The sequence below is a fragment of the Lagopus leucura genome, unplaced genomic scaffold (genome assembly GCF_019238085.1).
Source record: "Lagopus leucura isolate 7727_CA_CO unplaced genomic scaffold, USGS_WTPT01 Super-Scaffold_100021, whole genome shotgun sequence".
Taxonomy (NCBI): Eukaryota; Metazoa; Chordata; class Aves; order Galliformes; family Phasianidae; genus Lagopus; species Lagopus leucura.
Window position 1 is genome coordinate 5510460 of NW_024962274.1, and position 27598 is coordinate 5538057.

At 41.0% G+C, this 27598-nt stretch overlaps 1 protein-coding gene across 1 annotated transcript; it reads right to left on the reverse strand.

Moving 5' to 3' along the window:
- Positions 1-4822: 4822 nt before the first annotated feature.
- Positions 4823-27598, reverse strand: ATP1B3 (ATPase Na+/K+ transporting subunit beta 3). The gene is made up of 7 exons (XM_042878573.1): positions 27426-27598; positions 21256-21384; positions 16458-16565; positions 14720-14907; positions 14162-14212; positions 9177-9263; positions 4823-7138 (listed from the first exon to the last, which is right to left on the reverse strand). Exons 1-7 carry the CDS (start codon positions 27532-27534, stop codon positions 6968-6970), a joined length of 843 nt encoding a protein of 280 aa, XP_042734507.1. The 5' UTR covers positions 27535-27598; the 3' UTR covers positions 4823-6967.

Sequence of the window (27598 nt, forward strand, 5' to 3'; positions counted from 1 at the left end):
CGCGGCCGCCGTTCCCCGCGCACCGGCCCCGCTCGCAGTCCCGCACCGTCGCCGCGCCCACGACCGCCCCGCCGCCTCTCCTCTCCCCGCCCCTCCCGAAGCGTCGCAGCCGCCCTCCCGCCCGTTACCTGCTCGTTCCAGCAGTCCGCGCTGCGCTCCGATCCCGCCGCATCGCCCACGGTCCCGGCGCAGGCAGCAGCAACAACGGCCGAGGCAACAACGGCCGAGGCACGTGCCCGCACAGTGCGCAAGCGCGCAGGGCGCAGCACGTGCAGCGCAGGGCGGGACGGGCAGAGAGCACAGCTGCCGCTCCCTGAGCCGCGGCCGCCCAGCACCTGCGTCCTCGGGGCCGGGCTCTTTAGGACGGAGTCGCACCTCGCCCGCCCCGCGCCGCACGACGGAGCGAGCAAAAGAGGAATTGACGCTTACAAACCTGACCGACGTTCGGGCGCTTTGGGAGCTCGCGCAGAAGGGGAAGAGAGGGACACGATGAACGAAGCGCGGGAGCCGCTCCCGCTGCGAGAGGTGCGCCCGGCAACGCGGCCTAATAATGAAATGCAGAACGCGTTCACGTGCGCTGCGCCGGAGCCGTCCGTCGAGAGGGGAACGGTGCGATCGAGGGCTCGGTCTGAAGGCCGGCAGTTGCCGCAGCCGGGACGCCACAGCAGCTGCCAGCGGAAGCCAGAAGGCCGCCAACGGCTGCGGGCACGGCGCTCGGGCGGCCGTGCAGAGCCGGCGCTGCCCTCGGTCCCATCGCCGGCACCTTAACGGCGACCTGACGTCCACACGCTGCTCTAACAGCGCGATTAAGCGCTTGTACCCGTAGGTAAATTATCCCAACTGCACGGGGAGCCGCTGCGCCTATCGCCACTGAGATCCGAGATGTGAGTTAAAGCACCTACGGGCTGCGCACAGCGAAACACAGCCTGAGGATGTGGATGATGATGGATGCTCCCGCCGCAGAGCCCTGGCACCTTCGGCATTTCCTCATCATCTCGTTAGCATGACTAAAGCCGAGGTGGAAGCACTCCTGACTCGCAAACTTACGCGTGCTCAGCAGAGCTTCTACCTGCGGTTCCCCGACATCCGGCGAGATTCTAACACAGATACGATGGCGGTGCGCCGTGCCCGGGCCAGCAGGGCGTGCGGCTGCGGGCCGCAGCAACGAGCAGCAGCTGAGGGCAGAGAGCGGGCAGGGTGCTCGCATAGCAGCTGGCGGCCCTGCAGGCCCTGGCCCTGCGACCGGTTGCTCAGACGCCTGGTGCTAAGCCCTCCGTTTTATGGTGGAAACGTGGGATCAGCACGGTAACAGATGGGTACGTCACCAAGGATGCACAAATCCAAGGAAATAAAGCAGTGCTGGTTCACAAAGATTTCCTAGCAATAATGCAGAATCCAAATAGCTCTTGCCGGGCTCAGAGATAGGTCTCATTGATACCTTTGATGGAGGAGAAGACCCATTTCAAACCTTTGGAAAAACAGAATTCATCACATGAGATACTTTACAACTACCTTCATGGAGTGCACTAAAAAACAGTCACAGCAAAACATCTCTCTGTGATTGCTTATGATTATAAACCCTCAAACTGCTAGTTGAAGTCGCATTAGACAGAGCCTATGGTAGGGGAATGGAAGCAGTAAGAAAAAATACAGGAGGCTGCTCTCACCAGTGGTCAGCTCCTAAAATGGACGCAAAAAAAAAAAAGAAAAGCAAGCAGCCCTCCACCAGCTTCCATCAGTCACTACCAGTCACCAGTTACTACAGCTTCTTAACCGTGCAAGACCTTCACTGTGCAGTGTGTTTCTTCTCAAGAGCAGCTTGCGAACTGGAAAGTACAGAATACAGCTTTTGCAGTCCAGAATGAGTTAAGAGCTTGGTGTCTGAGCTCCCTGCAGACAGCAACACTGTGACATCTGACAAGCCAGGCAGGCAGCTCCAGCTCAGCAGATAGCAGGAACATAGACTCAAAGGGCAAAGATCTCACAGTTCCAACAGCCATTCATGTCCTACGGAGATTTCAGAGAGCTTTCCTGTTATATTTTAAGTCGTGACTGCATTTCTGTTTGTCAGAGTGCATTTGCCGGTTGCACAGCTGAGTTTTTATATGCAAGTCAGCCTACAGCAGTTTCCAGTAATGGCATCTTATGCAATTTCTGACCTACTTTAACGCACTAGGGCACTTGGAAACATGAGATCCACTGCAGCAGCTTTCTGCTCTATGGTTACAGTGCAGCAGAAAGAAAGTCTTTAGACAAATACATCAATTCACTACAATACAGGTGAATTTAAAAAATAATAATTTTCAAGGTATTTATCAAACCATTAGGAGCATTCAGATCGTCATACCTTTTGTTTTTGAGACTGCACACATTATTTGAAAAAGATCAAAATCACTAAGCTGTTGCATATGCACTGGCCTTTTCTGTGCCCTTTCTCAATCTCACTAGGTTGCTGCTTCCTGAAGATCACAGCTTAACACCTCAAATCAGAGCTTCTCTCGTAGTGGAACACTGCAGGGTTAGCAATACACAAATCCTTTCTATTGCCCCACCAGACAGTCATGGCTATTCAAGAATAGCTGTTGTACCTTATTTCTTTACCTTCCTATACCTCATTGGCTTGTTATGTTGGGCTTTACTCACTTCATGTGCTGAGGGTAGGGGAACAGGAACTCTCAGAAAGTTCTTAACTTTATACGTACGCTACAGTCAGCCTTAAGTGAACCGTTCAACTGATGTAGTGGCTTGATTAGAGAGTTAGTGGGAGAACAGGACAACAGTGCTGAGCTGCTGCTACACCGACCGCCTCAAAAGGCAGAACCGGCCACTTTCACAGCTTTTCATCAGAGTAGATTAACATTTAGAACCTTATATGGTCATCTGTGGATTTGTTTTAAATAACATTCAAAGAAATCAGGCTGAAATTTACAACCACTTAAAAATAGTATTTAAATAAAGAAATGTCTAAAACCAAGCAGGTTTGCATACAGATACTGTGCTAACCTCTCCCTGCACCTAAAAGGTAAAGGAAGCATGAAGAAGTGAGCTGGGCATATACTGTTCTCTACACTGAAACCTGTCCAACCTCTGATGCATTGTGTCTCATTCATGAGATCACTTAACTTGGAACAAGTTGGAACAAATAAAGTAACTTGGAACAAGTGAAGTATAGTCATAAAAATATTTAAAGCATTAAACAAGTGCATCAGTCCCACTGGTCATCAGAAGGGCAGTGGCAGTTCTTGAAGTTAGAATCTACAGCCATGGCAGGTTTACAGAGAGCTTGCTAGAGATGACAAGCATTACAGGAGTTACGGCTGTGGGGTCTCTCTTGTGTCAGAAAAGTAGAAATAGCATCGATATGCTCACAAGTCACAAAGAATGTGGGCTATAGTAGGCCATTTTTATTATTATTTATTACTATTATTATTATTATTTAATTTATTAAAAATTTAAAGCAAATTTAAAAGATTATATTTGGAGCTAATGCATAATACACAAGGCTAAGTGCACTTTCAAAAATCATATATATACATTTAATTCAAATACACTGATGTTTTTCAGCCTTCCTAAGGAATTGTTGGCAAATCTACATTAAACTTTTAGCAATTTCAGTCATGTAATGCAAAATTTAAATGAGCCACAGCTACACTCAATACTCACTGTTCGGAGTTGCATCACAAAAGTATCTAAGTACATGCTAACAGCTATAACTTTGCAAATTCCATTGCTGCCTTCTTTAGGTTCTTGCCTGAGATTTAAAGAAACAGAGAGTCTTACTGTTAGTCACAGATTCTACGTGACCCAAACAATTACAGTGACATGCGAGCTTCTGAATATCCCCATGTCACACTGATTTTACCTCAAGAATCACAGCCACCAGACTAACAGACTTCAAATCAGAATTTTTGGCTTAGGTTCTCTTTGATTTTCTTCCTCCACTTAGACAAAGAAAAATGTAGGAAGGATTCCACATAGGTACTTGGTCTGATCTTGTATGTTTAATGCCACTTCTAACAAGACAATGACAGCTGCTGTATGTAATTTACCTGAAGGGCAACTAAGACTACTATAAAATCAAGCCTCCATGATTCAATCCGTGCCTACAGCAACGTTAATATTTATAATCAGGCAACTTCTAAAAGTTGCATTTTTGGTTTGCAGCTAACATCTGTGAGAGAGAGCGAGCACTTGTGCACCTTATCTACTGCACCATCAGTGTGAATAAAACCTTCAGCTAATACTGCCTTTATTATCTTCCCTTTGTCACTGTGTATTCATGTGCAAGGTTGGCTGGGAGGGGGACTGCAGCATGGCAAAAACAAAAGTGTAGATCAACTGAACTGGATATTGGTGGATATTGGTATAACTGGATACTAGTAGTTTGAAACAGCACCTGCAACAACTGGCAGTTTCATGTTTAGAAGTCCTTACTCCAGGCTTGAAGGCACTAAAGTTACCTAATAAGACAAATAAGTATTTATTAGTATACAAGTTAATCACCCCAGGTTTCTAACTACGAAGTTAGTAAATTTAAATCTTTAAGTCCACAGTTTACTTAAAAATGAACATGAAGAGAACAAGTAATTCTACTGTGCACTAACAATCAATATATCTGTTTATAAACTAGACCATTTACTTATTCAAATTATGAAGAAGGAAAAAAAAAAAAGGTTCAATTACTTGAGTAGTTTAACATTTGACTCATTACCTACATATATTTTATACGGTATTTTTGGTAACTGAACCTTTTCAAAGTCCCATCCCACCCACAACTGATGATGCCTATGCGAATAAGTAAAAAATACACTTCTACAAGATCTGGGGAGAACAGGAGTTTATTGAATTCTACCTGTCTGAAAAGTGCTGGTGAAGAATTGCCATTTCATGCTTTGTCTATATAAAGAAGTAGAAAGAGAAACTGTTGCAAGTATCAAGTCATTTGAAAACTGAGCATTTCTCTAGAAATTCTTACCATTCCTAAGTGAACACAAATGTGATTTTATTATTATTGTTGTTGTTGTTGTTTTCATACATGATGCTAGTATTTTTCATTTTCAAATGCAACCTCAACACTAAGTTCTGTTAGGCAGTATTAAAATACTTTCAGGCAGCATTAATATACAGAGAACCAATTAGCGATATCTCCAAGAACCCAGGTACCCCACCTCTAAAACATGGTTTAAAACATTAGTAATGGAATATTTTAAAAGAACATTCTTATTCGATACTAACGCATGCTATCATTACAGAAGTGTCCATGGCATACTGTGAAGAGCAATTTTTCTTTTGCAGACAACAACAAAAAGCATGCTACATGACATTAGCCACTATCAGTCTGTTTGTAACGATGTTCAACATACCGTTTAAAGTCCCACTGCGAGTAGCTGCCTCCAAACTTGCACCAGTGTCAGCTTGCACAATTGTTTAAAGTTTGCACTTATATGGCTTACACTGGCCAAACGTTTTGAAAGCAAGTTATGAAGACTGGATCTTGAATTTTAGTAATCATTCTTTTTTCTTTTTTTCTTTTTTTTAATAAAAACAATATAAGAATTAGGCATAAAAGTGTGTTAGGTAACAAATTTAGGCCACAGTATCACTAACAGAACATAGAAGTATGTATACAAATAGTTTTTCTGTAGTTTCTAATATATGAGAATGTGGATCATATACTCAAAAAATAAACCAAACAAAAACCTGGGGAAGAGCTTTGTAAATCCCACGTCAGCAAAACTGCACGAGTTATAACCCAGTGCAATGGGTCAGCTTGGCCTGATGTGAGCAGCGGTCACAAATAAGCCAGACTATTTGTAGCCATCTTAGTAGCAGACTACTAAAAGAACTGTATGTGAAATGGCCAGTAATCCATACTGCCAGTGAATGGACAGTTTGTATAACACAGCTGCAACATCTTTTTTTTTTTTAAGGCCGATGAGGAAATACACAGAAAATCCAAGATTAAAGAACAGAAGAAAACATGAAGTATGTTAAAATGATGCAATGAAACCGCATATAAATTAAACAGGAATGTTTAATCAAGACAACCCCCCAACAGAGGTTCTTCAGGATTTATTCCTTTTGTTTAATTGGAAATACGAAAGCCTACTTCCACAATAGTGAGGCTGTTTCTTCCAAGCAGCCCTGTTGTACAACTGTTACCAGGATTCTAAACATTTTAATTGTTTTATATTGATATTTCTGAACTAAAAAGTTTTGAAACACGGTATAGATTTTATTTGTGCTCCACGTATTGCAAGCAATTAACAACACAAAGAAAGATTTAATTCCTCAGCTAGAATACCAAACTCTCTACCAGGTATTACAAGTACACAATACTTGCACAGTGACAAGCACAAGAAAGTACTAGGTGAGCACTTACTTTCTGAAATCCATACCATCTTAAAATCCATTTTACTTTTCCCACACCAACCAATCTACAATTTAAGGCATCTCCACACAGGCATCCATCCACCCACCCACTCCCATACATACAGCTTATGTGGAGGTGTTTACTCTTTCAAAAGAATCACTATGTCAATCAGGTACCATTTATTAATTATCCCTATAACTGTGTCAGCATTGAGATATGACAGTTAAACCAGTGTTAAATCAATACAATATTTACATAGCACAGCACATTAAGCTTAAGACACTCACTTGGGGGATAAAACCACATTTTAGAACAGGACAAAGGTCACCATTATTAAGTGTTTGAAAACAGCTATTTACAGGTCCCTATGACATAACTATGGTCTGTACACTGTTCCAATGGGGCAGGCAGAAGCATGATACGCATTTATTTTGGGGGATTTCAAACATATGATTTGGAAGCATATTATTATGCTACCCTGAATGCCATAAGCCACCTTAACATTCTCCAAGGTGGTTTCATATCCTAGAATGGCATGTCCAGCTGATACAAAACAAACACAACGTTTACTTTGTGGAGAACTTTTTTCTCCTGCTATTCAGTCATCTCAATTTTGAAGGCAATTCGTCCCAGAAACTTGTCACGATCATCTTCATTTTTTAAATTAGGTGAGCCCAGGATCTTACACTCAATTGCTATTTCTTCATTGGTACTGTTGGAGTTAATCGCTAGTTGAACAGCCACTAGAGGCTGTAAATAGTGAGCCTAGTAAACAGAAAGATGGGGAAAACATTTGAGATACTGGAATAAGTGATCTGAATATAATGATTAGCATGAACAATTAACATTTAGTCTATCAGAACACTTATGAAAAAAAGATAATTATGAATCCAACCTTTCAAAGCCCAATCTGACTGGGATAGGACTAACTTTTCCAGTTAGAAGATGGTCATGTACACATTCTTCATATTACTTTTTAATCAATATATTCCACTTAATTTGAGTTAATAACAGTATTCAATACAAAATGCTTGGGGAGAGGGGTGAGAATCAGCATCCTCATTGAACACTACATGTTTTCTGAAAACAGGTCCATTGTCCAGGTCAGGCAGTTGTGTTTATCATGCAGAGAAGCCAAAAGGAAATAAGCATTCTGGAGATGCTAGTACTTTTACAGCTCCTACCCCAGCACAACAGTAGTCATACACTCTTAACTCTTTTACAGAATAAAGTAATTCAAAAATTCCGCACAAATATGCTGTATAATTTTCGATGTATAGCCAAGAATTCAATCCAGACTCCTGAGACCTGTTTAAATACTCAACCTCAAATCTATTCTTGCTGCTTTCTTTCCTACAACATACTAATGTTGTGAGAACTGTGTCTTACGTAAGCAACAAACCCTCAAGCAAATCTTATCTTCTCCCACGAGACAGAATGGGCATGAAATGACATTGAACCATACTCCAAAAGAGAATATCAATTAATTAACAAAAGATCTTTCTTAATCACCTAAATAAGGACTAGCACTGAGTTTTGCCTGACTTAACTGCTTTCTTTTCATCTCACCTTTCAATCAGTATAGCAATAAGACAAGCATTTTATCAGGAAAGATCTTCATCCCATCTTTGGCAGAAATTAAATCAAGATCTAACAATGCTATAATTTGCATTTCTTAGAGAACCAATGCTCTTTCACTATTCTTTAATTCCAGGATGGGTTAAAGTACATACTGAGTCTGCCTATCGGAAGCAGAAGCTGACAACCTTTTCCAAATCTTTTTTATCTAGGAAAACATATGCTTTATCAATTCAAGAACTCTGGCTGTGAAAGTGAAGACCTAGAACTGCATGCAAATAAGCTGAAGGCATATGTTGAAGAAGAACTGCTTCCTCATTAGGAAAAGCTAAGTAAAGACTAAAAAAAAAGTTACATCAACTTGCTGCAAGTGTAAAGTACACTGGAAAAAACAGCTGACAAATGAATAATTTAGTACCAAAATCACTTCAGGGAAATAAACAACTACTGTAGCATGCTACAGGCCTAAAAATATTCACATTAGGAGAGCACTTCATCTTCAGTGGTGAACAGCAAAGAAGTTTTCCAACCACGATTAAATAACTTGGCCAACAAGAGGCAATATAATTTTGCATTTGATAAAAAGTACAGATTTTCTGTACATAGTTCTCTCAAGCTGTTTCAAGAAAAGAAAATATTAGCTAAATTTAAGTTTGAAGAGAAACTACACTCTTAACCCTATGTATTCTGTGTCAATAAAATAGTTGTTTTGTTTTGAAAACCTAAGTGTTCAAGACGATAAAATTTAAGTCAGAATAAAATGTGGATAAGGGAGCAAGCAAAGAAAAAATTAAAAATAATAGTAAAACAGAATATAATCCACTGCCTTGATGTGCTTCTTCGTTAAGCAGAATGAACAGAGAACATGACTGCAGAGCCATACAGACATATAAACAACAATACCATGCTGAACTACAATTTGATATCCTGTACACAAACCCTATGGGCAGAATATCAGAAACCGCATGGAAATGAAAAGAACCAGGTAAAGTTTTTTGTCTTTTCCTCCAGAACACATTAGTGACCAAGAAACAGCAGGTGTCCTTACTAGTGCTACTATACAGCCTTTTACTCATTAGGACAGTGCCTGCTTTATTTCCTTACATCTGCTAAAGGATCTCTCTAATCTCATTAAGCACTATTCCTTAGGAGTACACCTCACTAACGTTTTCAGACTTCACTGTCAGAATATTTAGTAAGATGACCATCAGTAAGACATACTTACGTGCAAGGTTTTCCCATAGTATGGAAAATACATCAAGTCAATCAAGCCTCCTGAAGGAAAATAATTTATTTCAACTGCGCCTGGATCCTATGATTGGAGATAACAACAAAATTAAAAGTTACTATCTGCTTGAATAAACACTAATACAAAATAAGAATTATAATCCAAGGATAAAGTGCAAGACTCCCCTAAAGGAAAAAAGCCAACAAAAAAAACACTCCAAAAAGGAATAGACTAACTTCCAAAATAGATGAAGTTTTGGCAACCAGCTACATGCTGCACGCATCTGCTACAGAGAAGCTTACTATTAGCAATATTTAAATTAGTAATCACATCAAGACACTCTGAATTACAGTTCCCCTTACCAGTCAAAGGAAGTCAAATTGCAATGAATATAACAGAAAGAAATCACATATACAAGCTAAAATCCCATGTACACACAAGCAAGCCTGTATGTTTTGGTGAAGCACCAGCATACCCGTATATAGGACAAGATAAAAATTTTACTTTAAATAGAAATTCAAACTTTGGATTTGAAACAATACAGTCCCAACCCTCCACAATGGCACCTGATTCATAGATTGTTCAGCTAGCCTTGAAATACAAGCTACCTAAAAGGAAACCAAACTTCAAAACTATCTTGTTTCTAGAGTTTGCACCAGAAGGGACTCTACACATCTGTAGCCATTATCGCTAGAATTTTCCCTACTGCTCCAAATCCAGTAGCAAGACACTGCCTCCAGAGCTGCTGCATGACTTCTAAGGAGTAAGATACACAACATTTTGCAGATCTTACACGTATGACCGTGTTGTCCCAGACACACGCTGTCAGAGTAATGACAAATGCATCTCCATGGATATAATACACTTTGGGGCTGTGTATCTGGGAAGGACAGCAAATTATTGCAAGTTCTAGTGACGAGGAAATGCCCGAATCTAAAGTAACTTTCTGTAACAGCTCATTATATGGCCGTAATAGAGAGCAATGCTACAAAACACCCCCAAAACGGTAAATACATCTACAGACTATCATTGCTTGTTTAGTGTAATTCACAAGCTTGAGGTGCATTAGTAACTTTCATTTTTTTGTTATTACCATGCCAATTTTTAAAAGTCACGCTACAAATTCAGAATACTACTGCAGTAATAAACTTCAGCGAAGAAGAACACAAATGAGGATCAAGAAACAACAGATAATAATCCACAGCCCAAGAATATCTCCTTCTACTCCAAAGAAAATACCACATGAGTTTAGGATGTAGTCAGATTATTATTCCTTTGAAGTCTAAATTATTGCAAATCCTCAGTATACATTTATCAGATATTTTGGACCTTGAGTTCGCAAATTTAATTGCTAAGCAGAATTCTTTGCAGATCACCATCAATTTCTATTTTAGTTACAGCTCATGCAGCTGAAAATACTCATTATTGAAATACATTTCTGAAATCATAGTTACAAAACCAGAACACAGAATAACATAAGATAAACGGGAGCGGAGCTTTCTCAAGCAGCGTGCAGGCACTCATGAACACTTAGGCAGTCATCTATCAAGAAAATAGCAGAGAGGTTCTTGAACATGCAGCTGCCTTTCTCATGCAAATGCTGTGCGTTGCATTTTTAAAATTAATAATAATAAAATCTAATAATTAGGATAATTAATCCTTAGATATATTTTTTAAAAAGCTAAGCTAGCTGCATCTGCCAAAAAGTTTCAAGAGCCAATCCATGAGCATCACATTTTTTTGCTTACCACAGACGCAAAGATTTACAGGCAGTCAGCCAACAAATCTTAAAATCAGACCACTTAGTCGGACAGATAAAGGTAGGCTTCTACCTCTCTCACAAAGGTTTTATCAGGACTGTGTCTTAGAGTAATTTCAGAGACGTTAAAATAACGTACCAAGACCCAAGATAGAACTTGTGAAAGACTTTTTTGTTACCATGTGAAGAAGAAAGGATATTGTACCTATCCATTTAGACTTACTGTGCAGGTTAAAGTAAAGTGTACTGAAATAAGAGCAATATCCATCAGTAGAGCCTTTCAAATATCAGAGTTCTTTCACACAAAAAAGGGTAAATCAGATGCTATGATGACGATTGCAAGGAAGGTGATCTTACTCACACAACATTCTTCATTCTTGAAAATTAGAAAAAGATGCCTAATACAAAGTGAAGATGATCTCTAAACAGCAGAAATGCAAGTAATTAAGAATTAATTGTATTTGTCTTCTCTGTCATCTAAAAAAAATGTGCAAATGTACAGATTTGTGTTCAGCCTACATAGTTCCAACATGAAAGAATGTTGCTGCAAGGTGTTCCAGCACACTTGAAATTGCACACCTCTAGCCCCAGACTAAAGATCTAAAATGCTGACCTTAAAACTTCTTGAAAGTATAACCCTTTTTTAGCTAGTTTATCTTTGAGGAGACACTTAGGTCTACAACAGATCAGTTCCTTCTGGATGCAGGAGCAAGAACCAGCTGGAATCAGTGCCTTACACTGCAAACATTAACTTCCCTCAGCTACACAAATCACAGTGATGACAGGTCAGAGGCGTGGGGAGCAACCCCACCTATGAAGCATGCTGATTTTGATATCACAAATCTAACTATTTTTTTCTATTCAAAAAAATCCCACGGGGAAAGCACAGGAAGAAGAAATGAGAGTCCCTTCACAGAAGAAAACTCGGAAGAATAGGAATTTTTAATATTAATTTCCATACAAAAAAATTTTAATGATGTTTCATATGGCAAAGGCTGGCAGAATCTATAGGCAGAAGTTATTAACTCTCTTTTGTACGTAAAAGACTTGCCCTTACAACTAAGGGCTACTTTTATATTATTTAAAAGTCAGGTTGTGTAAAATAAGGCAGACAGTTCCCCAGATTTCTCCCTAATACATGTAAAATTCAAACTATAGAGAATAATATATATTTTTTAATTGATCAACAGCAGATCCATGGGTTAAAAATAGTAGATAAAGAAGGTCTTCCCTACAATGAAGAGAACACGACACTAGGATTTCTGCTCTGCTCAATAAAATCCTCTTCTAAGCAAAATCCATTCTTGTCACTCAGATCTTCTGATGATAAATTTCTGATGTAAAACTTGTAATTACCAGCAAGTTGCTGGTATGAACTGCACAAATACACTCCTATGTGTTGTGAAGCTCATAATCAGTAAGAGGTTTATTTGGCTTAATTTCTGTTGTACAGCCCAATTTCCTTTTTTTATCCACATTTGCTGAGAGCAGCAGAAAGACAAAAACCAACCAAACAAAAAACAACAGAACACATCATCAATTTAAAGGCTCAGTAAACACCCTGAATAAGAGAAACAACAGAGAAGGACAAATGACCTCTACACATCATTCCTGCTATGAGCCAGTATTTAGGGAAGATTCAAATACAGTGGCAGATGCACCTCACTATACATTCATCATAACATATGCTTATTATAGCTTTTAACATCATCTCATAGAACATCCATAAGAAAGCTGAAGAAATACCATTAACATAAAAAAGAATCCTCAGTGTTTTACATATAGCTTATAGATGTGCAGTGTTCTTAGCACATCACCAGACATTTCAGGTGGAGATAAAGACGACTGGCCTGTGCTCAACGTTTCAATAAGAACTTGGCAGATGTAAGAGAAGTTCCTTCACTGATGACAGCAAGCTGTAAGAAGTTGAAGTTTGATCCCATTATAATGATCACAACAAATGGGATGGGAGAAGGGGTAAGCAACAGAAAAACTAAAAAGAAAGATTGAAGTAGCAAAACATAACAAGGACTCAATGTGATAGTATTAGAAATGGCAAATTCACCTCAGGTGACTTTAACTACTTCTGATGTGATGAGAGGAAAAAATTCTGTCGTTAATTGCCTCAGCTAGAGGAAAACTTGTGTCTGATTTGGGATATGATATTATATGAGAAATGATAAACTGGAGAAGGGAAAGAAGGAAGATAAACAGTAAACATTGGAAGAACCCAACTGCATTATTCTAGAGAAATTCCTCCAACCGAACATTTTCTAAGAATGGACACAACTTTGTTTGCAATAGACTGTCATGGAAAGATCAAAACTTCCACAGGCTTGACAGAAGTGAAGTATTAAAACCTATGCCCATGACAGATTCCTTTAGTGGAGGCAGAAGAACCTGTGGTATTTGTCCCATCAATTGCTGAAATCCCCCAGCCTACTCAAAGAGCCATGACTCTGTCCCTTGCTGAAGCTACTAACTTACCAAGGCTTTCACTGCTCCCCAAGCAGTCTAGGAGAAATATGCACAAGTCAAAAGTAATTATTATAATTGCCTTAAAACATTCTGAATAAGCATTTTGTACACAACAAATATCTATTGTTGTTATTGTAATTCAGCTATTCAATGCTATTCAATTTTATAATGTTTTATAATATTTTTATATTTATATTTATTTTTATATATGTTTTATAATAATGTTATTGTAATTCAGCTATTCAAAAGCTATTCAATTCAAGCTGTTATTGTAAGTTGCTTATATTTCATTTGAAGACAACTTTTACTTGAACGGTAACAATGTTAGTTTTCACACTTTGTCTTACCCATCATTTATAAAACTGTCTAAGGTGCACTTGCAGCATGGAGAAAAAAATAAAAATATAGGTTATGAAATGGGAAAACAAAACACAACTCACACTAAATAAATAAAAATAAATATGACAAGTTACACCTATGCATTTCCTCAACTCTGTAGGAAATCAGGTAGCTCAAATACATCTTAAAACAGAAGAACAAAAAAGACAGTATTTTTAATAACTATACTGAAGAAATTAAAGACAATAAAATTAAACTAGACAAACAGTAAGATGAAAACAAGAAAAAGAGAAGAAAGCCTAACAGAACGCAGTGAAATAAATGTTCCAGTAGTATTTACATTGACTTTTCATCTCAATCGCAAGGACAATTAACTTCACATTTATCTCTCACGTTCAGAACTGACCTTAGATGTACACTGTATATACGGTTCCCCTTCGGGCTTTAATCCAATTATCTGAAAGAGAAAGTTAAAGTATTCACAGACCTTTCTCTCACCAGCTATACAGATCAAATTCAAACTTTCTCCCATTTAATAAGACAGTTGATACAGGGAGCACATCTGACTAGTATTATGTTTAAGAAGGACAATTTTGGCTTAGAATAAAGATGTAAAGTATTGTTAAGTTAAAGCTCAAATAGCAGCCATACCCAGAGCCACTTTCTTATTTTACGTTAAGCACATAAAATTAATGGCTCAAAACAATTAACTGTTCAAGAAACATAACATCACTGAAAAGTCAAATAGTTACTCAGTCCAACTTTCATCACACTGCAAAGTTAGGAGTTATGGAATCCATGACATTCTAATTGCATTTCTAGAATACAGGCATGAACTAAAACACAATTAGAAGTGAATTACTAACTGTAAATCACAATTAGAATTGAATTCGTATTTCAGTCCTTTTCAACAGTGATATTTCATACCCTGCACTAAAAATGAAATTTAAAAGTAGTCACTTACTCTATTCATTTTCACAAGCACGCAGGGAGTTCCTTTAGAATAGCCAAAGGTCTTGTCTTCCTTCCCAGAGCACTGCCCAAGCTCAGAGAGGTTAAATCGACATGCTTTTTTAACAGCAACATCATTCTGATCAAAAACCTTTCCAGATGTACAGTTTATATTTTGGGATTGCTTCGAATCATCATATGCTACAAAACATAAAAACAGTTTTTAAACCAATGGTCTAAAGCACAGAAGTAGACAAAAATTACAGTAATTCTATATAAGCAGCTGATTTACAGTTATTACTTTTCTAGGAGTTTTGTTAGGGAGTTATTTCAAAGGGCTGTGTCTCCCATTTTCATCTTAAAGGCTTCCCTTCTCAAAGCTTATAAAAAAGTGGCATTCTGGTCAAATGAAAGAATACAAAGTATTTCAAAAGAAATAATGTCCTGTTTTTAGGATCGTATCAATAATTACTAATTTCTGTACATAATTCTAAAATATATATTAAAATATAAATAAGTTTTCACCTGGAAACTAACAATTTTTCCATTGGTATTTTAATAGGAATGTTAATTCTTTTCTAAATAAACACGCAGAAAAGCTTCAGGTATCTTAATAGCTAAAATTAAATCGTCTCTATATTGCCATCAGGTCGTATAACTGATGTTATAGTAACGTCCAGTTCTGGGGCCCCCAACACGAGAAGGACATGGAGCTGTTGGAGCAGGCCCAGAGGGGGGCCACAAAGATGATTGGAGGGCTGGAACACCTCCCCTACAAGGACAGAGAGAGAGCTGGGCCTATTCAGCTTGTAGAAGAGAAGGCACTGAGGGGACCTTATAGCAGCCTTCCCATAGCTGAAGGGGGCCTGAAGAAAAGCGAGGGAGGGCCTTTCTATAAGGGCAGGTAGCAAAAGGACACGGGGAAACAGCTTTAAACTGGAAGAGGGCAGATTTCAACCAGACATTAGGAAGAAATTCTTTGCTGTGAGAGTGGTGAGACATGGGAACAGTTGCCAGTGAGGCTGTGGATGCTCCCTCCCTGGAAGCATTCAAGGCCAGGATGGATGGGGCTTTGAGCAACCTGGACTAGTGGGAGGTATCCCTGTCTATAGCAGGGAGTTGGAAATACATGATCTTAAGGGTCCCTTCCAACCCAAACCATTCTATGATTCTACAATCACAAGTGATTCTTGCTCGAGTTTCACCAACAAGTGGATCATATTATCACAAGTGCTCATCTATTCACCCCTTAACACATCTTATTTTTTTCCCTGAAGATAGCTAAGCATAAGATAAAACAGAAGCAGGGTAATAAATGTTCATTCCCCAAGTCACTGTACTGCAGGAGGCAGGCCAGCATCAAATAGAACATTCTTCCTAGGAACACCCTCCCTAGGGCTCTGAAAGAAGCACCCACTCAGGGCTTCCAGATAGTACCACCACTACCAACCCAGATAGGCTCAGGCATAGCTTGTGTATCTAAGAAAGCATCTCATGCAAAAAGGTGTGATTCTACAGAACCTCCTCAATTCTAACTTACAACTTTTGATGGGCGCAGTTTCTCTGTCAAATAGGGGTAATTTTTTGTTACCTTTACATTTTTCTGTAAATTACATAGTTAAAAATATATTTATCTAGAGTAAGTCTGAACTTTCATCAGTTCTCATTAGTAATTACTAACTGCAAGTTAAAAATTAAATTAATGTACCAAACATCAAGATTCCAAAACTGCTTGGTTATCAGTAACTTACTTTCAAGAAATTTTCTAAGTGTAGACACATATTCTGCATACGACTGGGCATCACTCTTGTTAAAGTAAAATTCCAATGCAGTGTCTGGCTTTGGTGAAATCATAAGCCCTTAAAAAGAAATAGAACAAGTAAAGAACTAAACAATTTCTCATCCCCATATCACTCTAACCTACTCAAATTTCACATCCATAAGCTGAAAAATACCCATGCGAAAAGAAACATTGATGTCACCCCTGTATTCCACATAACTGGAAAGCAGTGTGTGCTTCAAATCAGGTATTAAAAATCAACGCCACTCTATGTGAATTAAGACTTGAATTCAATCCAACGTGACTACAATTCACAAACCAAACCCAACTGATTAGAAACAGCAAAATCAGAAACTTCAATCACTTCCATTTAATTTTACCGATTCACCTCACATTTTCAATACCCTTCAAGTTAAACTAATTAGAAAAAAAATAAAAACAGCCAAAGCCACACGCAGAAACCATCCAGTTAAAATTAAGCATCAATGCTTTAGACAAGATTTGAGGGCTGCTCTGTAAGTAATGTCTCCTATTTTATTATGTTGGCCCACAGTGTCAGAAGTGGGCGCTGGCAGTACAGCAGCAGAAGCCGAACCTTCCCACCAATATTCCATTACATTTTGTTGTCACACAACAGATGGCAGCAGAGGGACAGCCCAACAGAATGGCATGGAAGTGCGTATGAATTTCTCCACATGGAAGAAATTGCACCCACTGACATCCATTGACATTTGCTGCACATTCATGGAGACCCAACAGCGGATGTGAGCACAGTGAGGCAGTGCATAGTGTTTCAGCAGGGGCAGCAGTGGACCATCTCCACTGGTACAAATATTTATGAACACAACACGCAGGTTGTTGGTCATAGCTGGCAAAAATGCACGGCTACTGGTGCTGGCTACATTGAAAAATAGTGCCTTGTAGCTGAGAATTTGTTCTATCACCTAGTGAGTGTTATTGTGCTCTTTGTATCTGTAGCAGTTTCCATGCAAATAATAAATAGGAGGCATCACTTCCAGGGCAATGTAGAATGAAGAAAAACAGTATTAATCTTGTAGACACCCACAAGAAACAAAGCTTCTTATTTAAAAAAACAAAACAAACAAACAAAAAACTTTATAATGCATAAAGATGGCTTACATTTTTTTTCCCAAACAAAACACACCCAGTTAGTCTTTTCTTTATTCCTTCTCCATCAGATGCAGTCTTTCACAGATAATACCAGAGAGCATGGTAAGCCACTGCACACGTGTCACTGGGCATGGGCAGGAGTGTGCTAACCATGGTGAACTGTCTGGCAGCCTCCTGCACTGGCCCTGCTGCAGTCAGGGCTGCTCCCAGCCGCGGCACAGCAGCGCTGCCACCTTCCATCTGCCGCCCTTGGCTGGCTCCTGGTGCCAGTGCTGCAACCAGGAACCATCTGCAAACCAGGGCCAAGGCTAGCAAGAGAACGGCTGCAGCATGCTCAAATCAGGCTTTGCACTGGAGGGTGAAAGAAGCAGTGACATGGAGTTTGGCCTCTTGATAAGAGCCGAACTGTCCTTCCCAGGATATGGGTAAAATAAGGCACAGGGTAATAATTTCTTCAGTTACAGCTGAGATCTAAGACTGCAATTCTACCCAAAATAGTGTTGTGTGTTTTGTTTGTTTGTTTTTAACCACATTAGTTTTCTTTCAGGTTAGAATACCAAAATGGTTAGATCAATGTCAAATTTGGCACACCAGAAGCAGTACAATTGCATCAGTGACTAATTGCACCTCCTTAGGATGCCATGTAGTTTCCTATCATCTGACAAAACTAATTAAAACCAGATTCCCAAGTGAATAAAAGCTTAAGGCAAAAACCTTATCACCTGACATTAAAAAATAAAAACAAAATCAGGCCTTCTTTATACAAAATAAAGATTTAAAAATACAACACTGCAGTAGAAAGAGAAAGCTGGAGAATTTGTCTTAATGAAGGATTCTTAATGCACCACAGTTAATCAGTGAGTAAGCTCTTGGAAAGCATTCAGCAAGCGCAATTAAGCAGCCCTGGTCTATGAAGGATTCACCTACAGAATTGACTGGACTTCTCATTTGATAGCAGAAGTTACTACAAATACTTTAAACTGGGAAATAAAAAGACATGCACTATGTATTTATCACAGACAAGCACCTTTTAGATTCTAAAATTATGCACAAGTTTAACAATTTCTTTAATCTTTCAGTAGGCTTTCCAAAAAATAATAATAATCAAATTCTTCATTCTACATCAGCAGCAGTTAAACTGTTTCCAGGAAAGCCACAACTAAATGCTTGTGATGGACATAAATTAAAAATACCATTTTTTACTGCCAATTACTTCGTACCATTAGTAGTTTTCAGAGCACCAGACTGAGCTGGGATTCAAGAAAACACAAGGTAATAAAGCAACAGGGCTGAAGAGCCACAGTGTTTTGGGGGAGGTTATTACTTATATATATGTGAGTGTGTGTATTTATTTATTGGTAATGTATGCACACACATACAAGTTATATATATACATACATATTCATACACACACATACATTTATACTGTAAATGGAAGACTTAGGTGCTGTTTTTCAAAGTGAATATGACAGAGTAACTAAACGAGTCATCAATGAATGAAACAGTAATTTGAACAGACTCATTGCTTCAGGGGAGCTTCAAAAATATCCCAAGAGGAAAGGACTGCTCCAATTCTGGTTTGTCACAGTCTGCCTAGAGACTACGATGGAATGTCTGCAGAAACAGCTATTTGTAGGACTGAAGCACAGACCAGGAGAGATGCAGGATATGGAGCCTTCAAGGAGGAACAGAATTAGCAGTTTTGACTTAAGATTATAAGGACAGTAACAGATCACAGTCATCAGTAACTCCAAGAGATTTTTTTTTTAATGTTTCAAAATCATCTGGATTTGATTGATTTTATTACATCCCAGTGCACGTTACAAGTCAAATACCATTGACAAAATCAATCAATCTGTGAGATTTCCAAATATGTTTAACACAAGAAAAACCTTTAACCTACGCCATCCAGGTTTTGTTTTTAATTTATTAAAGTTTTACAGCCAGGAGCATGACATGTTTCACTGTAAGTGAAAAATGACACAGTTAAGGCAAAACATTAAAACAGAGACAAGCAATTTCATTGTCTTTAATTACTTATATATGAAAGCTATCATTAATTAAAAAATGAAATTCAGAAATATTTTAGGAATTCCTATGCTAAAAACTTAACTGTGGGATAAGCACTTCTCTAAACAAAGATCCTCCATGACATTTCAAAACAAAGGAGGATTAGTAACCCAAACTGCAAGAGAGAAAATGTCATTAGGTCAGAATTGTGTTCTAGCTAGGCACAGCTCTATTCACTACCAATACTCTGGCTATCACAGAGGAGATGGGAAGAAGGATAAATGGCCAAGTGAGCTACTTCTTTTAAACAGATCATTTATTTTTTTGTTGTTCTTTCAAGAATTCCACCCATTCTTAGCTTGAAAGAGCTGTGCAGATCCTTAAGAACCCCATGTGGCAAGAAGACACCTGTTACAGCTGGCCTGAATACCACATCAAAGCAAATCCTGCTCAAAATCCAGAGAGATTTGTCACACAGGCCCAGTTGCTACTCGCTCACACAATTACTGTTTCGTTTTAAGTTCTAATGCAGTTGCAAGATGTTGCTGGATTTTGTGTGCTTGGAGTTCAGAAACATGAAAAAGTCATTTAAAAACGTACTTTAACTTTCACCAAATTATTAACGTTGCACAGGAATTCAGTTTGTTGTTGATATTTTTATATAAACTTGGTCCCTAAGCCAAATTATAGGATTTGAGACCTACCAAATTTTCACGTGGCCCAATCATTTAAATTACATATCCAAATCATATACATTCATACGAAACAGAATCTGGAGGACACAAATCTCTTTGGCATTAGGTAAAAGCAACTTTTAGATCTTTCACAGCACAACTCCTCCTTTCTGCTCCAGCACACAAACACATGATATATTTAAACAAATCTAAAACAATAGAAACAAAGAAAAAATAGCACCCCCAATATTCTCATTATCCATTCTTATTTGTGCAGAATCGCTTTACTTTCACGTTTATCTCCTTGAACCAGCCCAGTGCAGCAAGGCCCCGTGTCTAGTGGCACCTACGTATCACATGTAATTGACTTCACCGCAAAGCCACACCCTCCCTTATCAATGGATCCCTATGTGACAGGTCAACAACCACTGCAATCTGCAGACATTCCAAGTCTGCTGAAAGCCAACTAATGTAAAACCTAAACTTTGAAAATTGTAGCCAAAACTCTTCCCACTGTAGCCCTTACTCTAGAGCAGACTACCCCATAATAAAACCTTCCTGCTCCCTTTGAAGTATCAAATACTTATCACAGGTGGCCTTCCATCTGATCCAACACAACTGCTTTACAGTTGCTTTAAAGCAATGATGGTCAGATGATGATCCCACTTTCACAACAGACTAGTGACCAGATGAGGAGGGAAAATTGTAGTCAAAACATCTGACAAACACAACTGAAGAAATCAAATAGAAAAATATGCAACAGTTATCCTCTATGCACAAAGAGCTGTCGACTGAATTTATACTGTACATAACGTGTCTCACACTGAGTTTTTCCTTTGAAACTTCAAGTAACTGACAGTTTCTCATAGGCAGTTCCTACTTAAAACAAAGTCACAAGTAAAACTTGGCTGTTAAACCAGAACTGAGTTTATGAAGAGATAAATACACAGTTACCTGGACTGGAAATCCGGTCGCGGTATTTCGGAATGTCATTGCTCAGTGTCTGAAGCATAACCCACATTGTGAATGTGAAGAGTGCTGCTAGGAAGCCATAAAATACCAGATAGAACAATAAGATCAAACCTGTAAAGAAAAGGTAGAATTATTATTTTTGCTTCAGCTAATTCCTTGATCTATTTTGAAAATACAAATAGGAAACAAGCAACACAGCGCTTGTTCTTTTGGTGGTGTCTTTTCCACAAGACCCCTGTTGATCCCACTGGTAGCTGTCAGCCACTGTGTCCCTGGCATGCAGACATATTGCCCAGTGCTGGAAAGTTCTCTTTGTACTTTCTGGCTCACACAGGGTAAGATCTGGCATTTTGGCATCTTTAAGAAAAGCATTAGAAACCACTCTGGGCCCTAACGGGAAGCGAATGAAAAGACTAAGCAGACCACTCCAGCTCCATTTGTTCAAGGGAATTAGAGTTTTACAGCTGGAAAGGAAGGGGAGGTGGGGAGACGAAAGATCTGAACGAAAAGAAGTTGTTGTTCCTGATCCAGTGGGAGAAGGAATGGAGAGTAACGGGTGATTCAGTAGCACGCTCAGTGCACGAGAGCACTCCACGCAACAAGGTGCTTATTCACACACACTTCCTCCTACAACAGACTTCTCAAGGTGAAAAACCTTTCTGTCGCATGGCTCGGAGAGCACACCATGCCTTCTGTTCTGACTTTCCCTAAGTCTGCCTAGCACGTCCACCTGCTGTACAGATCCACCCGAGGGATCCAGCAACGTGCCTGGGAAACAGGCACTGCTGACCCCAGCCTGGCAGTCACACCTCAAAACCAGAGGGAAGCCTGCAGGAATTTGTCTATTGCAGCCCTGTGTTTGTCCATTGCTGAGCTGCTACAAATTGTTAAGTGAGAACACCATAGGAAAATGAGTAGACAATTATTGTCATCAATAATTTTTTTTAATTTCTCTTTATTTTTCTCACCCCGTTTGCCATTGTGCACACACAGAGGTGGCTCTGGATACCAGCTGTTTACTAAAAAGACAGGGTAATAGGGTCAAAGCTAAAATATTACATTAGAGATGGAGGGGACTCAGCCTATCTCAGGATTTTCTGAGGACTCTGTCCTTCTCTGAGACATGATGCACAACTCTAATTTAAAGATCCTTAACTTCAAAGCTCATTAACCTTCATAACAGTTTTCAGACAAGTTTTTATATTCTTGCATCATTTGGTTTTTGCCCCAGTGGACTCAAGTTAGCGTATTTCATTCACATTCAGACCTTCTGAGCGTGTGCACTGATAACCAGTTAAATGGCCTTCTAAAACTGAGCTTTACCTGGAGACATTTCCTGATAGAAGACAAACCACATTTGCTGTCTGGATGTAAGACACGGTAAAAGTTGTGGAAGATTCTACAGAAATTGCTGTATTAACTGAGTATACAAAACTAATTAAAAAAAAAAAAATAGAGCATGTGAATCTCTTTTAAGAATCATCACTTGAGAGTCAGGATACGTACAACGTGTCAAGCAGAATGGCAGCTCGGGCACTGAGGACTTCAGATGCTTACATAGAGAACCAACTAGAGAAAAGCATCTTCCAAACATTCCTTATCCAAAAATACAACACAATGACACAAATTCACCTTTAACCAAATATTCTAGCAATGAGACTGATATGGGGAAGCCAAAGATACATAGCACATCAAAGTCATTACCCAACATTCCACCACCAACACATGATTATACGAGAGGTTCAAGTGCAGTTTTCTTCCACAGAAAAGGAAAACACAAAAGCAAGAATGGCAGTGCCCAGTGATGAGTCCTGTCTGCTGCGGGGTGACAGAAGGAAGCCTAAGCTCTAGCTCCTGGCCCAGAAACTACTTTTGCCACCAGAAGGCCACGACAACAGGAGATACAAGAGTCTGTATTACTCCTGAAAAAATCCAATGTACATACAATAGTAATTAGTGGTTCCCAAATTGTTGTTACTATAACAAAAGTTCTCTGCAGCAACCAGCTGAACATTAAAGGATATTGATTTTGATCAATTGATATTGATCAATTTCACATGCTGAGAAAGTTGCTTACCAACCTGCAATGATATGAAAGCAATCAGCTATTCAAGAAACATTTGGGAACTACTGATACACAATATACAACACAGTGATTTGAAGTCATGTAGCAAAGTACCTGAAACAACACAGGAATAGTCTTGTTCCCTACTGAAGAAGCTAGACGTCTATTATGAACTATTTTTAAGGTTACTTAAAAGCTGAAAAGACGCATAAATCAAGCGGTACAAATCCTCTTCAATAAAAACCATTACAGAAATTGCACCTGTATTTGTGACACTGGCAATTTGCTTTATCTATAAGCTTTACAATTGCATCAACTGAATCCAAAACAGAGCAATGATCTGATGAATACTCCACGCACTTTATGTATCACAAAATGAACAAAAAAACCCCAAAATCTTTGGACAGTTCTCTTTTCCAGGATCTCCAAAATCAACTTAAACCCATTCTGGTCTCATCTCACAGAGCTACAGAACTCTACAAGGAAACAGCCCCCTGCTGCACCAGGTGCAGCAGCAGGGCAAGGAAGACCCTACTTGTTTCACAGTCTGGAGAACACCACTTGCTCTCCCAGTACAGCAAAGCACTTGTATGCACACAGAAAGATGACTTTTAATCTATCTGTAAGCACACTGCAGAACACTGTCCATTAGAATAAAGTACCCCATCTATGCTCCTTTGCCTCATTAAAAAGAAAGAAAAAAATGGGGAGGCAGGGGAAAAAAAAAACCCAAAACTTGCAAGGCAGCAAACTAAGCACGCTGAACTTTGTGAGCCAATTAGTACTAATTATCCTAAGCTAATCACAAAGAACAAGCCATCACTTGGCAAGAAACTCAGCCAAAATAACTTCACATCACGCTGGACTTCTTGTCAGGAAATGAGATCTGCCCAACTCACAATGGAAAGCACTTCTCCACAGCTATCCCAAGCACAGCCACCGCTCAGCTCATTCCATGGTCTGCAGGACTGCCATGCACAGCTCTGCGTCAAACCCTTCAAGTCTCCCACTGATGAGCACCACTACCAACATGGAAAACCACAAGAATCATATCCATACTCTGCAGTACTGGAAAACTGCTCTTTCTGAACCAACACATTGGTGTCAGCATTACCTGGAGTTCATTGCAACAACAAAACAGTTATCCACCCTGCAAATTAAAATGACTGACTCTAGTAAAGATCAAGATATCCAAATCTGGCCATGGGCCCCATGACAAATACGGGCTTTCTGAACATCACATGGCAAAGCGATAAACATCTAGTCAATGTGGCACAAACCAGCCTGGCAGATCTGCCTACATGTCATATGCAGGGCATTAAGATAAATGCACAACAGACCTTAAAGCAACTGTGTGACATTACCTGCACCAACAAAACAAAACATTGCCTGTATGGCTGTATACATCACATGCTGCATGATTTCCTTGTCTCTGGGATTGTCCTTCAGCAGCTCCTACTAGAGATATTGCGGAAGGCAAGTCTGTGACTGGTGACTCCCACCAACATTAAGGCAGCCTTCTGGACCAACTGCTTTGTACCAACACATCCATACACATTTTGACAGCATATTCAGTGCTGTGCATCCCAGCAAGAACACACTGAAAACCAAACAAAGCAAACCTGAATCCCCTGTTTTGTTACTTTTGTTTTACGCCTTAACTTCAAGCACTTATCTGCACTGCTAAAGGATACTGCTAAACATTCAATACTTCCCAATAGGCCAGAATTTATACGCTGTCCAAGACAACATCATCTCTACCCTGAACACCCTGACAGGAGTAGCTTCAGGCTTAGCCAGGCCTGACATGACATCACAGGCCTGACCACAGCTTCGCTACTGCTGGCATGATCTCCCTCAGCATTCTTGCTGCAGCCTCAGGCAGGCACAGCATCTTGTCATTACATGTAGAGCAGATACCAATCTTCTCCTTCCTTACAGGAAGAACCCTGTGGCGGTGCTCCAAGTTCTCCTCTCTTTGCCTTGCTCACTACACCCTGTGCAGAACCCCAGCACCGATCCTCCTTCTCTTGATGTTTCAAGGACTGTGTGTGCCTTGCAGCTGAGAACTTCACAAACTTAAGTCATCCATCGTTAATTTCTAATGTTTCCTCTAGCCACATAAAGCTGCTAACTGACTTGCGGTCACAATTTTGATCAGCCTCCAGGACTGCCTTAGGCCAGGGCAACACACATGCATACAGCAAATAGTTATTTACCAATTTCTTCACTTATTTTTGAGAAAAAAAACTGTCTTGAACAAAAGAAATATGCCAGGAAGAATCAGAGCCAGCTGAATTCCTACCATGCTGTCCCTGGAGACACCACGGCCCAGCAGACAGGCAGCAAAACAGCCAGAGCCACTCCTGCCTCCCCGCCTCCCCACAGGGAGCCCAGCAGCCACAGGGGAGCAGCAGCCAGAGGGACAGCTCTCAGAGCACACACCGATGCAAAAGCAGAAATGAGACTGAACCCTGCATATTCTCCACTAGCAGAAGCACTCAGCGAGTGCTCTGCAATTAAAAGCAAAACAAAAGAAACACTACTGTGTGGATGCTAGGGGGACCAAGACATCAAATACTGAACTCCCGAGAACATCTTAACAGAGCCAAAATTATTTTTACTTAATATACACAGACAGGTAATTTAAATAAGCACGAGATATTACTTGCAAAACATCAGGACAAATGTTGACAAAAAATTACAGTGACATTTAATAGTGTTGTTAAACAGTCACCTCTTCACATGTACCTAAGGGAACGTTACACCACAAAACACACGTCAATCACCTAAACACCTTAAGAAAGCTAATAAAGTATCATTTATTTAAACCGCTATGTAAGCCTACGTGCACTTTCTGGATGTAGAAAAATATCTTTTATCTAGCCAGCTAGCTGTGAAACAAAATAGCAGCTCAATTACTGGCTAGTTCTATTTGCTACAAAGTGTTATCTATTGGCCTTGGACTGGCAACACTGTAAGCGATTTATCCATCAGGTCCCAGCAAGAAGGTTGTTTCAGGATCCCTGTTTTTCGAGTTCCAGCTATCAGTGACATGCCCACGGCCCCTGTGCCCGTCACAGCCTCCTGCTCACCGCACGCCCATTCGCGCAGCCCACGCACATGAGGAAACCTGCCTGCACGGGGACGGCTGGGCCCAGCAGAGTGGAAATTTCCTCTCCCTTGCTATGCAGGGGGCAGAGCAGCCCGCGAGCTCTTATTTCCATCTGAATGGAGGGCAGCTCACGTCGGAGCAGGGCCCTCTCCTGACGGACAGACGTCGGCGGCGCAGAGCGCGGCCTTCTCCAGGCTCCTCCTCGGATTTCGACATCAGCATCCATCGAGGCGGTGTCAAGGCCCGGCCGCGCTGGTGCCACGCTGCGAGCCTTGTTGGTTCTGTAAGCACAGCTCTGAGGCAGCCCGGCCGCATCCGAACTCCGGGAGGGGACGCGGCGTTTTCTCAACTCGGTAAACGCGTCCCGCGAGGGCCGAAGCAACGCCCCGATATTAAGCGTTCGTACGGCCGGCCGATACGAGAAAACACGCTGGGAAAGCCCAAATATTTGTGCTGCAAGGAGAGAGGTTGAGACGGCGGTCCGCAGTCGGGCCGGCTACCTGAGCGGGCCTCCCGGAGCCGCCCTGAAGGAAACCGGGGAGCGCGGCAGCCCCGAGCCGGGACGAATCGGCGCGGAGCCGCAGGACGGCGGTCCTTTCGCCAGCGCTGCAGAACGCGGCGCGGAAACTTTCCCGCTCGGCGGCCTCCGACCCGCGGCTCGCGCCCCGCTCCCATTCATCGCGGCCCCGCGGTGCCCGCAGGCGGCATTAGGCCCGCACGGCCCCCCCACGCTCCCGCGCCCCGCCAAGGCTCAGGCGGGGAGGAGCCGGCGGGTCCGCTCGCCGCATTCGCGTGCCGGGGCGGGAGGCGGGGGTGAGTCAGCTCGGGACGCACCGCCGCCCTCGGCCCCACCTGCCCCTCCCGACCGCCCCCCCCCCCCCCCCCCCCCGCCGCCGCCGCCGCGCTATTTTTAGGCGCGCGATGGCGGTACCGGCGGTACCGGCCGTAACGGTCACCGGGCCCCGCGCTCACCCCAGCTCTTGGCCGTGCGCCCCAGGAACTCGCCGCTGTTGGGGTTGTAGATGAACTGCCGCCACTCGGCCACGCTCTGGCGAAACGGCTTCTTCGTCTCCTTACTCATGGCGAGGCCGGAGGCGGCTGCGTCGCGGAGCGCGGTGGCGGTGGAGCCCGGCAGGCGGAGAGCC

What these genes read in the sequence shown, in the direction of transcription:
- ATP1B3 (XM_042878573.1), bottom strand. Translation starts at nt 27,534, where the DNA reads ATGAGTAAGGAGACGAAGAAGCCGTTTCGCCAGAGCGTGGCCGAGTGG. An exon ending in TGCTTGTGAAAATGAATAGA is followed by an intron (nt 14,213 to 14,719) that starts GTAAGTGACTAC and finishes TTTCTCTTTCAG; the next exon opens with ATAATTGGATTAAAGCCCGA. An exon ending in ACTATGGGAAAACCTTGCAC is followed by an intron (nt 7,139 to 9,176) that starts GTAAGTATGTCT and finishes TCTGTTTACTAG; the next exon opens with GCTCACTATTTACAGCCTCT.